The sequence below is a fragment of the Penicillium antarcticum genome, assembly GCF_028974205.1.
Source record: "Penicillium antarcticum strain IBT 31339 chromosome Unknown utg000006l_segment0_segment0, whole genome shotgun sequence".
In the NCBI taxonomy this organism is placed as follows: domain Eukaryota; kingdom Fungi; phylum Ascomycota; class Eurotiomycetes; order Eurotiales; family Aspergillaceae; genus Penicillium; species Penicillium antarcticum.
In genome coordinates, this window is record NW_026695304.1 from 2,833,944 (window position 1) to 2,846,805 (window position 12,862).

Sequence of the window (12,862 nt, forward strand, 5' to 3'; positions counted from 1 at the left end):
CATGAGAGAGCTGTCTTTGGGGATGACACTTCCCTTCATTGAATTGAGGCTTTCTGCAACAAGTATTCCGACTTTTCGGTTTTAAACGCTTGCACTCTCCTCTGGTTTGGTGGACGGATGCCAGCAAGTCTTCTCACTGGGCCAACGTTGGTGACAGCAAAAATCAACATATTGAATCGGCGCGTGGGGCCTGCGGGCGGACGGGACGGAGCCCCACAAGAGGCGGCAACGGGAGCCCATTGGAGCCCCCTGTGGTCCGCTCATTTCAACTGAGGTCCAAAACATATTAAATTCCATCTTTTGCAACGCTATAAATCAATAGCAACAAATTTATCCCTCTTATTTTGAGTGTGCTAATATTCCGGGTAAGCAGAATAGTATATGCAATAAAATATTATTATCTAGCGTTGAGGTGAAATATTAGATCGAGGAAGGTAGATGCCTATCATAGTTAGACCTCGTGTGTTCGTAATGACCTAGAGTGGGGGCGTATTGCGAATCCCAGTCGGAAGGATCAGGGTCTGAACTTGAACTTCATCACCGTTGAGATAGGAATGGTTAATCATCGTCCTCAATTTCCTAGTAAATCAAACTTCAGCACTTTTGGTCATCCAGGGTTCAACAGAGGGTGGGACCCAAAGAATCTATCATATTGTAGGGCGGTTAAATCGGCTTGTAAAAATCTTTCGTCTCACCAGTATTGTCTCTACGTAGGCCTTCGCACGTCCACTTATGCAGGACTATCGCTATTACCTGACAACCTCTAGATGGATTCTTACTTATTGCATCCCACTGTAGAAGGACGGAGACAAGCTAAAGGACAAGGTCAGACAACAGCAGCCGGTCGTCGTTAGTGAGATACGCATGTTGGGGGCCTTGAGCTCTGGGCGCTTGCATGCGGAAGTCTCCAGCTGGCTGGGGACATGACTGAGCGTTTTCAACGCCAAGAGATTATCTCTCACATTGCTAGGCCATGTTGGGGTCCTGCGGGTACTTGTCCTAGAACAGGACGAGGGAATAGTGACGGCCTAACGGGGCTTTGGCCAGGCAGCGAAGCATAAGGGTGTGGCCGAGACTTCATCGCGAGGGGATAGCATCTTGCCAGATTATCTTAAGGCTCACTCACCCTAATGTCAACCGGTAGAAGCTAGTACCAAATATTTGTGATCAAAACAACCCACCTTCGAGAAAAAATCAGTATAGGAGGGGAAGGACACGTCAGTGGTTCAAGGGCGTACAGGATATTCAGGTGTAGAATAGTGGTGTTCAGGGCATTCAGGTGAATAGGCTGAAGGGGCTGAAGAGTAGGGCGGCAAGAGGGAGTTTCCGAACAAGTCAAAAAAAACGAATGAATGCGGACATATAACAGTAAGGATTCGCTAGTGGTCACCCACCTAACTACTAACTTACCGGCGTGTGGCTTATGTTCAGAGAATAGTTGGGTGGGTGTCGCCCGGGTGAGTTTAGGGTGAGAGTCGCGCGACCGGGGGTGACAAGGGTGAGTGCTCTATAGACGGGGTGAGAATCAGGGTGATAATCATCCAAGTCGCGCGACTACTGCACTGACCCCCTCAGCTGAACAACAACAGAATGTGGTTGGATTATACCCATCCGCCTGAAACACTTCGCATCTTGGCATCTGCACATAGCCACAACTAGAAACATCATAAAACCAGTTTTAGAGCCCCGGTCTTGGGTAGGGCCGCTCAAATTATCTTGGTTCAGAGGACTACAAGAGTTTTATGGATGAGTACTGGAACAATGATCATTTATTTGGCCGCAATGCATACATTTTGACCGGTAGGAGTTTATATTGCTTCGGAAATCCAGTTTGCATCTCAGACTTGACCACATCCATGCCAGCGGCATTGAAGATCTCTTTGAACTTTGAATCCATCCTTGTGACACTGCTGTCCAACTCGTCATACATGTCATTTCCGGAGGGGTCAGTGGAGAGGTTTTCCTTTACGACCATGAGCCCGGAACCTTTCAGGCACTGACGACATTTTGCGATGTATGCGACAAGCTGTGCATCTGTGAGATGTCCCACACACCACTGGGTCCAAATCAAATCGTATTTCTTGTGCGGGCTCCAATCCTGAAGACCAACGTTGTATATATCTCCAACCACGCCCCGCTGGCCCAATTCTCCTTCCTTGAGAGCTTGAGTAAACTTTTCTACCGGCTCGACGATATCCACCACTTCACAGACATCGCTGAGGAAACCCTTCGTCACGCGACCGACGCCCGCGCCGCAGTCGACACCTAGACCAAGTTTTTGGCAATCGGGAAAAGTAGGAATCAATCGTCGGACTTTAGCCAAAAAGTTTTTGGATCCTCGCAGTTCGATCCGTGTATACCAGGGGAAGTTGCCTAGCATGGCTAGCATACCACTCGAGGTGGCAGGAACGGTGTTCCAATAATTTATCGACGTGTCATGATCAATTTTGGAATCCGCAGTCATTGATTCATTGAGCGATAGACCGTTGACTGCAGGAGGTGGATTTTGAGGCATGCTGCAGAGGAATTTAGAGATTCCGTTCAGGTTAGGTCCGAGATTTTCGCACTTGCTCCGGGGTTGATGGCAGATCATGTGATCGAAGGCCTGAGGCATCAAATTCATAGAGAGTTCAGTATACACATAATCTGCAAAGTAGCGGGGAGCTCTGTAATCGTTTTATTTGATATAGCGAATCAAAGTCTATTTTCCAATATTTGCTTCAACCACTTAGCACAATCAAAGGTGGAATCCAGAGGCTCTTTGTCCAATCCCCATACCTCAACAAATTGTAGACCCCGAAGGGAAGAGAGCCCACGGATGCCTGTATCGAGTTTGAATTCCTCGCACGGAATCATTGACAAAATGTCTTCATCGAAAACAAGACGCAAGGACCTTAGTCTTTTGAACTGCTTCAATAGTTGCACGCATCTTGAAACGTGAAGAGAAGGTAAATGCAAATCAACATCTTTGGGGTTCGATATGGCCTCTAGGTCGCTGCTGCTGAGCCAAAATAATTCCAATGATTCCACGTTGCTGCGCCCTATTCGACCAATGGAAAGTGCAAATTTGACAAAGTCATCCATATCATCGAATCTGAAATTAATTGATCGATACGCGAAGGGTAGTGCTTCTTGACGCATCCATTTATTGACGAGTAGAGCGCTGGTGTTCTGACTTAACGGAAAGTTAAATCCACTTGAATCTCCAATTGATCCCGGGAAAATGTTATCAAGAAGTTCCGATGGGTCTGTGTATTCCCACTCTTGCTTTTGAATGGCGAGTTGAAGGATATTTAGTCGAAGTTCTTGCGGAACTTTCACCAAGTTACCGCAATCAGTCTTGATGGAGTCTCTTTGAAGCTGTATTATTTGTTTGAGCTTATGATTCCTTCAAGTCATAAAGGGTCGTTAATACCTTTGCATTCGTCTTAACCTGAGACGCCTCGATTTCAGTTAATAGGAGAGGTAGGCCCAATCCAAATAAAAATTGAACGTCTAGTAAGAAAACGTAGTATCCGACATCACTACAACGCTTCAAGGTAATCGTAGCCTCTTCACTATGAAGTGACTGTGCTGGAGTTAGGCAAAGGGCAAGCTAAATCGAAGAGGGACTGAACAAATGGGACAGACGTACATGAATCTCGCCTAACCCTGGAAGCAGAAATTCACGGGCAGTGTGGCGTTCCTGTAAATTTCGCCTTCGATGTTCTTGTAGCTCTTTTTCAGTTCTATGCAACAAATTATTGGAGACAGGTGACAGATCCGAATAAAATCGCTCTTCCTTTCGAGTTTCATCGTTTGGGGGTTCAATCTGAAACCCCAGCTCTTTTTGCATTTCAAGAATCGTAACAACAGGTCTTTGTTTAGCCATTCTTGGAACGGAGGTTACCGAAGAGCTTTACAGTCATACGCAAAGAAGGGGTGTGGAGTGAGGAAAATCCGCGTGATGAACATCCTCATAATGAGGATTATCACGGACCCGTTCGGATAATAGTTATACCGAATGAACACCCGGGACCGGAACAACACACACTTTCTGAAAGCCACAATTTGCTACAAATTTTAATGCTATCGATTATTTGTTACCAACCAAGCTTGCTATATTTCTCAGGACCATTGAATAAATCGGAAAAAGTTTTCGCACCGCAAAGATGTTGTTCTGATGTTGGCTCGGAAAAGCTACTATCTTGCGACTCCGCACGGCCATGTTGTATTCATCGCCCATCAGCCTCTTTCTAAAATCTTGCAATGGCTTCACTGTATTGTGGAAAAAAACTTATGTTTAGAGGTATAAAATCATCACAAGGGCCTTGATGACGCTTTTGAAATCTAGCTATGTTCGAACCTCCTAAAAGAACAGCCACGAAGAGCCGGTCATCGTCGTGTTATCTGCTTCAATATCGAAATCTCCATCGAAGAGCAAGGCAGCCGCTTTATCTCCCATATTATCTACCGCAAGCATGAAGGCCGTTCTGCCCTGGTCATCTGAGATATCCGACGCTGCGCCTGCATCAAGCAACATCCGTGCAACCTGTGTTCTTTCGTTCAACACGGCTAGATGCAAGGCTGTTTGCCCAGAACAGTCCCGTGCATTGAGATCGGCCTTTGCCTCCAGGAGACACAAGTTGATCGATGGGTTCCCAATTGTCGCAGCAAGCATCAACGGTGTCATCCCGTACGTTTCCGCATTGACATCCGCGCCATATTCGATCAGTAACGGCACGACTGATTCAGTGCCCTGTTCGATAGCATGATACAACGGGGGGCGTTGAGAGAGCCTCGTAAGTTCACATTGGCTCCGTATCCCAACAGAAGCTGCGCGACCTGCTTGTGCCCCAGAAAAGCGGCAAGCTCAAGCGCAGTATATCCCGCAGGATCCTTCGCGTCGACATCTGCTCCTTTCTCAAGCATCATGCGCAGCCTACCGAGCTGGGCTTCTTGTGCCGCTACGCGCAAGCCACTCGTCACGGTGCTCCCTTGTCTTTTGTCTTCGGCAATTCTCTTCAAATTTAATCGCTTTCCAGAATTTTCCATTTTACTGGTCACCGAATCCAAGGTGTTCTTACTGTCGCCGGAATTTCCCAAAAGGAGACTAACCATCGTCGCATGCTCTTGGACAGCGGCACCGTACAGAGGAGTCCACCCATCTTTGTCCTGAATATTGGGGTTGGCTCCTTTTTGCAACAGTAAAGCAGCTATCTGCTCATGTCCTTGCAATGCGGCGATATGTAACGCAGTGGCGCCATTCTTGTCCGTAAGATCGGAATCAGCTCCACTTTCTAGCAGCAATCTCGCTACCGCGGGTGAGCTATCTTGCGCAGTCCAAAAGAGAGCAGTCTGTCCAGCACAATTCTTCGTATTTACCAAAGCTCCAAATTTCAGCAACAATCGAGTAATCGGCTCATGTGTAGCAGCCCAGTGAAGCGCAATGTTGCCACCCGAATCGGTCGAATTGACATTCGCTTTCTGAAACAAAAGCAACTCAACAGTGGCCACATGAGCTCCTGACACAGCAAAGTCTAATGCAGTGCTTCCATTGCTATCTTTTGCGTTGATGTTGGATCCACTTTCAAGAAGCATCTCCACCATTCCCTTGTGACCTTCTTCCGCTGCCAGAAAAAGCGCTTGGTTCTTGGTATCTATACCAGTGCTAGAACGGGCTTTCGCGAGCAATAAATCCAGCACTTCGCATTTTCCACCAACAACAGCCCAATTGATTGCGGACCACCCTTCGTGGTCCGTTATAAGCTCGGCGCCGCGCAGGAGGAGGACTTTGACCAAATCTTTGCTCCCGTTCTTAGCAGCCAACATAAGAGCTGTTTCTCCAGCAAAATTTCTTTCGTTGATGTCATTCCCATAATCAAGGAATAGCTCGACAGCCTCCCTCTGATCGTTCTGGGCTGCAACGAAAAAAGGAGACTCACCGCGGCTATTACATATGGTAGTATCAAAGCCCTCACTCAACAAAATCTTAATGATCCTTGTAAGGCCCCACCAAGCTGCGATGTGTAAAGGACCGATTTGTTTTGGGTACCGATTGAACCAGTCTTTGACCCGTGGCGAGGTCGCGTACAGAACTTGAACGGCGGACAAAAGCTTATTATTGTCATTGAGGTACCTGAGAATCAAGTTCGTATAATCGTCCTGAGAATTTCGCACATGATAACCCCAGAAATGGGCTGCGTATGGAAAGAACACGTGGTTTTCTAGTCTCATTTGAAGCGCTTTGCCGTCCGCACATGGTCCGCTGCCAAAGGCATCAAAAGAAAGGTAAACGAGGCATGCTCTCGCAATTTTTGAATCAGGATCTTCGAAAAGCCGCTCGGGGAAAGTTTTGAAGTATTCTTGCAGGGTTTGATGAACAAGCTCTACAACATCTCTCGTTTCGTCGATTTTGACCAAACCAGTGCAAATACTGATGAGAAGCTTGTCATCAACACACTGAGTTTCTTCAAAATCGGTATCATTCGCCCACACTCCCAGGGCATGGCGAAGCTCGTTTACGTGAAGGGGTCTTTGTGCATGAGTAATGAATGAAAGTGCATCCTTGGCAAGGTCACAGAGTACCGTTTCTTGTTGCTCGATTCTCTCCATGGCCTCATGATAATAGTCAAAAATGTTGTCTGGCAAACTAATCAACGTTTTCCGCACACCTGATATATGCGGTTGTTGGCATATCTTTTCGACGTGATGGTAGGCGAGTAGAAACCTGAAGCTTTTTTTTTAGCACACACCCCTCAACATTACTGCTTGCTTCCTTACATTCCCTTAGACTTAGTGATGATTTTTTCAATAACTTCCGCTTGTAAGCTAGAGTCGGTTTGAATGACAAACTTTTGAAAAATGTTTCTTTTCGAAATCTCTGAGTCAAGGAAAATCTGCAGATCAGATGGATTTGCCGCGATATGAATCCGCTGAAACCCAGAAAGCTTCACAGGAAGGGTAATGTGCGGGCGAGATGTGAACATGAAGCGAATGCTGGTATCCAGCATTTTTATGAAACGAAAGAATTCGTCTCTATTATATTCCGGACACTCATCCTAGCGAACAATCAGCATGTGCATGACAGGAACTTTTTGTACTGAGTATTTACCAGCGCATCAACGATAATGATCGTTTTGCAGAAGAAACGGCCGAGAGACTTGATAAGTGTAACCCATTCATCACCCGTTGGGTCTCTTTTTCTCATGGCCTTTTGATCGCGAAATTCTTTTACCACAGGCGGTATGTGTTCGATTTGCGCAGTTAGTTGTCGTGCAATGCTGGACAGAAGAGCAAGTTCAGAATGTGTGTTCGTGTCTTTATAATTGCAGTACATGAATGCAATAGCAGTGCCAGTTCCACGGGTCTTTTCATCAACGTCATTAATAATTATTGACCTAAAACGTGTAGTGACCAGTGTAAGATTAATACACTTCCAAGCGTAAAATCCAATTCGCGTTGATACATACGTTAATATAGTTTTTCCACTGCCGGCTTTCAGGGATTTAGCATTTAGGCAATGGCATTCAACAACCAAAGAGTACTCACGATCTCCGCAACACCAAAGAGACGAATTACCGGTGCCGTTCAACCATCGTTGGAATGTTTCGTGGCTCAGGACCCATTGACAAGTTCCATCGTGATGTTTGCCAAACTTGTCTTTCTGTGTAGCAAGGAAAGTGTGTGCTGAAAGGTCTTCCAACACATCTTTATCTGAAATGAATGAGAACGGAACGTTTTAGGTGCGCAAGTAGACAACGTACCTCCGAGCTGCTTGTACACTCGCTCAGACTGCTTTAGAGAGCGATTTGCTTCACCCACTTCGACGAAAGTGAGAGTCACAATCAGCTCTTGTTCTCGCTTGACCATCTGATGAAACTTATCGTAAGCCGAAGCGAGCTCAACATCTTCTCCAGATACGAGATTTCGCAATGCTTTGGCTATTTCCAATTGTATAAGTTCGCATTGCGGTTTCAGTGGAGGTGATTTGATTCTTTACTTACCGAAGCGTCTTTTCTTAGTGTATTTCGTGCAAATCCCACATAAGATCAGCACTGACGTTAAAACCTCAGACAAAACAAATTCAAGCTCAGGTACTGGAGGTATTTTCTCCTCAATTGTCTTCAGTCGTTTGAGATACGACTCCACATCACCAAAGAACTCAGCAACCTTGTCAAAATCCGCTGACACAGAGTTTGCAGTCTATGTATTATCAGCAATAACAAATCATAAGAGGCTGATACCTTACCTTCAATAGATGTCGCACTGCCGTGAAAATAGCCATGCTAGGCGGAAAAGACTATGCCGACAAGACTCATGTTAACTTTAGTGCCTAAAAGAAGCTTTATCGGTACGTACGTTTGACGCTCCCTGAGCAACAACCTCGCTGACCGTTTCAATGGACTTTAGGCTTCGGCTGATAAGACTTCTGAATTTGTCAGTCTTCGAGCCATCATGCCGAGTTCTTTTGAACTCGTCTTTGCGAGTGTCTATCTCGCTTAATACATCTTCAACACTGTTCGCTGCCTCAATTGAGCCGATATCAACTTGAGTTATATCCTTGTATCGGTCAATTGCAGCTCGCCAGATTGCACCAACATCAGCCATGTCATTAGCACACATTTCAAAGTAAATAACCTCGGAGCCAAGAAATACAGGATCAAAAAAATGGAGGGCTGCCTCAAATTCACCGTTCTATATCCAGATGAAAATCGAAAACAAGTTTCACGATGCTAAAGGTTTAACCCACCAGAGGCGGGGCGTACGCCTCCAGTCGAGACTATTACGGTCGTTACGCCGCCAGTCGAGGATCGCCTCGACTGGCGGCGTAACGACCGCTGCTTCACCCTCTCCGCAAACGAGGGCGAAGTCCACGCGTTATGAACAATCGAACTTCCCAGGCCCCCGTTCCGTTCACCCTCCAAACGAAAGAAGCCTTCCTGCAACACGTCCTCGAAAATCCATCTAGTCGTCGAATATCTCGACATGATACGGAAAATCTCCTCGAATGGTTGACGAACCCTTCAAAACGACCCACCTCGCAGACAGAGTTCAGTCGACGGAACTACGTTCGGAAAACTTTCACCTGGGACACTGGTTCTCGAAATCTTCTCGCAAAGCCAAAGTCTGGTGAAGACGGCCATCGCGTGGTGGTTTGCGAAGATAGAATCGCGGACATCGTGGAGTGGGTCCACGAAAGCAACGGTCATGCCGGATGGGATAGCACTTGGAAGAATATTAGCACCTCCTACTATGGGATATTGCGGTCAGATGTCATTTATCTGCTGAAGCAATGTCAGATTTGCGTCCATGACCCTTCCAAGCGTCCCAAGAGAACAAGAGCCAACATAACAGACCCATTATCAGCTCAAGAAGCCCAATCTACTTCGAAAAAAGAGGCAATTGAAGATGATGATATCAATTGGGGCTCATGGACGTCCGAGTACCCGGACCAGGCCGAAGCCAATTATGGCAAATGTTGAAGATCAGACAAGGCTGCTTACTCCCGGTACAAGGGAGGCTCTAGGTAAGCGACCTATTTCATTGCCCTTGTGTCCCATCTAAACCAAGTAGTATAGGACACATCTATTCGAACCTTACTGTCTCATTATGTACTTATGAGACCGTCGATATACCCGTGACTACATCATAGCTTTCTGAGATAGGACCGGTGGAATTTGAGTTTAATGTGTCATTTTTGCTTGCAAAAGAAGCGAACTGAAAGATCAAACTGGCTCAAGCTAATGTATCAAGAGACTTTCTACAAATATCCCTGATTTGAATCCATCTTCGTAGTAGGGTGGCAACCTTCTGGTCTTTCAAAGCAGGCGATGGGTCCTTGGAAGAACAAATCACTCCTATTACACCGGTATTTCCCTCTAAACCATGAATTGCTAACAGGCTTTCTTCCCAATAAGTTCTGACCCATTTACGGACCCATTCGCTTGCTTCTTCAGAGATACGGCCCGACGATGGTGGATTAAGAACATGCTTTTCCCAATCTTCACGCTTCATGCATTTGAAAGACGCGACAATACCCACGGCAAGGCTGGGTCCAGATGAGTTTATCTCGTAATGGCTTCGACAGAAAGTAGATTAGCTTTATGTTCCCCCAATCTAGGGCAAGAGGATTACCCATAGTATCCATGGGCACGCAGAGCCTCCTTGTCGTCGACTGTGATGTCTTGGAATATGACGTCATCTAAATATATAGCATCGCTTTCATTTCGATCTAGGAAAAAGCCATCTATGCGTGCTTGGGTCAGTACACTATTGAGCAGAAGTGCAATGTACAGTAGAGTATACTCACATTCCACAAGAAGGTAATCATTGGGGTGTGATCCGTAGCTCATGAAGACCTCATCCCCTTTCTCTAAATCACGACGTAAGTTGTCTGCCCCAATATAGGCGATCAAGAGAAAAAAAGTCCCTCACCATAACGAGCAGTGGCTCTGAATGTAGACATTTGTCCGTCAAAAACAACTTCGCAAGGCTATTTCACTGTTTTAGATCAATCTGCGAAGCGTGAAGCATGCCAAAGAGATGCTACCTACCGCATTGTCCGCATGATTAAGGTAATCGCCGAAAGGTACCAAGCCTATGGCATCATTCCAGTCATCAGGAGGCTCTTTGCCAGGACTGACATAATAAAAGCTTCGCGTATTCAGTATAAGCCAATGATATGAAAAAAGGCTCCAATCCGTGGTAGGGAACACGGATAACACAAGTTCCCAAGCATCATGAAGCCGCTTTTGCTGTTGTCCCAAGACATTTTGATACATATATTGGCTTCTTAAATCGCAACGGGGGTTGGAAAAGGTATTCCATTGTCCAGATGCGGAAGGGGGCAGGGGGATATGCTGTTTTTCGTAACCTCCCGTCCTTTCAGACCACAGAACTGGCAAGGTCTCTTGGAAGGTTTGGCGAGAAGGCCACGTATTACGCCATGCAGCCCAATGATTAAGTAAATCCGCATCTCCATGTGTCAAGAATGCGGCGAGAATCCCATGGACGGAGGCTTCGTGCGGAAAGCGATCGATAAACTCTCTCGGAACGCAGTCAATTGTAAGCATTGTTGACACAGGAACAGCAATCATGATCTCATTCGACTTTATTACGTGCAGTTCGTTAAGATTCTGCCCGAATGATGCTAAAAAGTATTCGGATGTAGCTCACCTCTATGGTTCTGGTCGCGATAATTCCCATACCGCGTCCAGGGATTCTAACAGGGGCAACCCCGTTAATTCGAATACCATTGAGCAACGCCCATTGCAAAAAACAATGGTGCTTGGCATCAGATTCTTGTTGCCTGGGCATTTTCAGATCGAACAGGATTGGTTGTTGCTGGATTGACGACAATCTCAGTTTGTCATTGAATCCACGTGATCTGAGCTCCCCCTTAGTAAGCCACACATCTACCAAGGTGTCATTGGATTGCCCGGAACTTTGCATATCGCCAATTGTCTTGATAAGTCTAGTGACTTACTGAAACAATCTTCAAGGGCACTAACGTGTAATCCAGAAACACAAATTGAGATCCGCCAAGGAAAGGCCGGACATAAAGCTTCTACATCTACGAATCACTGAGCGTGACTGATCCTCCAGACTTACTCAGACAGCTCATGCTCAATGAGGGTTCTATTGCGCGATTTTTCTGTCTGTGATGGCATTGCGGACTTCGCCGAGCTTGGTCCCAACGGGCTTCCGAGCTTACTTCTCATCGACTATGATGAACTTTCTCATGGTGATCACTACGAGTCGTCTCAGGTGCTCCTAGGCCGTGATATCGCTCCGCCTGACGATGAAGCGTTGCCATTTCAGGTGTTTTCACAAGCCGAGCATGAGTACGCTTTTTATCGTATAGATGGAGCACGGAATACGTTGCGGTCATGTCCAGCAGAACCGATTGTTGAATTGGATCATCGGATTCAACGAGCAGTTTCCTATCATCTTCAGACGACATTGATGGCTATGAGCCCGACCTCTAATTAGCTATGCTCGCTAGACTACTAGACTACGTCATTTATACTACGCTCTTTTCAATTCACAATATCAATTTTGCTGAGGTGATGTATAGGATTGGCAACGCTTATTCAGGGCTGACGGCAACTTTAAAATGAAAACTACTCATTTAAGGTGAACAAGATCAGCCCTTCTTCGAGCATAATCAGATTACCAGCTACCAATCTCTAGGATGGAACATAATTTGAGATAAAATGACACTGATCAAGCCTTCTATTGTGACCGGACGAAGACACTAGGGCCAACATAGTATTATCTCGCTCTAAAACTCTAGATCACTAAAGACAACCCGCATTATCGCACCCTCTAGCTGCAATAGATCGAGAATCGCGCAAGGTAGACTTCGTAGTACCCGGATATTCTGGCTTGGTGAAAAGGTAAGCTATAGGCTGAGGAAAGGGTGAGTGCAGAAGAACAAGTAGATACATACACAGGGCAATGATAGAACTCTTAGTAGTGATTGTAATGGATTCAGGGCGAACTGAAAGAGCTATCAATGAAAGGAAGCAACTAAGCTCTTATATATGTTGAACCATGGGGATAGAAATACAGTTTTATCCCCCGAGGCTGCAAGTACAGTGTCTATGCTTGGAACCTCGAATCGACAGCCATACTTATTATGAATTAGCGCATCTTCATTCAGAGCTCGAAAATTGCATTGTGAGAGTGTAAGGGAAGCTTGTTTCGAATATAATGAACGACTATTTATAAAGTCATCTGGAAAAGTACCGAAAATTCCAACTTCAAGTATGTGCCTGCCATTTCTCCAAACATGACTCCGTGTATTGTCTAGAATCTTACTCCATTCCAATATTCCATGTCTGCGATCGGTCGACCAAGACGCATCATTGATATCCAT

General features: G+C 45.9%; 3 protein-coding genes across 3 annotated transcripts; 1 reads left to right on the forward strand and 2 right to left on the reverse strand.

Annotated features, from left to right (window-relative positions):
• Window positions 1–1,765: 1,765 nt before the first annotated feature.
• Window positions 1,766–2,515, reverse strand: N7508_007150 (uncharacterized protein; the record flags this gene model as incomplete). The annotated part of the gene is made up of 1 exon (XM_058465214.1): window positions 1,766–2,515. One exon carries the CDS (start codon window positions 2,513–2,515, stop codon window positions 1,766–1,768), a length of 750 nt encoding a protein of 249 aa, XP_058319067.1.
• Window positions 2,516–4,348: 1,833 nt separating this feature from the next.
• Window positions 4,349–8,969, reverse strand: N7508_007151 (uncharacterized protein; the record flags this gene model as incomplete). Its single annotated transcript, XM_058465215.1, has 11 exons — window positions 4,349–4,738; window positions 4,792–6,715; window positions 6,763–7,040; window positions 7,094–7,379; window positions 7,452–7,476; window positions 7,531–7,695; window positions 7,746–7,922; window positions 7,986–8,184; window positions 8,231–8,281; window positions 8,341–8,676; window positions 8,748–8,969. The coding sequence occupies 11 exons, from the start codon at window positions 8,967–8,969 to the stop codon at window positions 4,349–4,351; spliced, it is 4,053 nt and encodes a 1,350-aa protein (XP_058319068.1).
• A 2,641-nt stretch (window positions 8,970–11,610) lies between these two features.
• Window positions 11,611–11,969, forward strand: N7508_007152 (uncharacterized protein; the record flags this gene model as incomplete). Its single annotated transcript, XM_058465216.1, has 2 exons — window positions 11,611–11,825; window positions 11,921–11,969. 2 exons carry the CDS (start codon window positions 11,611–11,613, stop codon window positions 11,967–11,969), a joined length of 264 nt encoding a protein of 87 aa, XP_058319069.1.
• Between the last annotated feature and the right edge of the window lie 893 nt (window positions 11,970–12,862).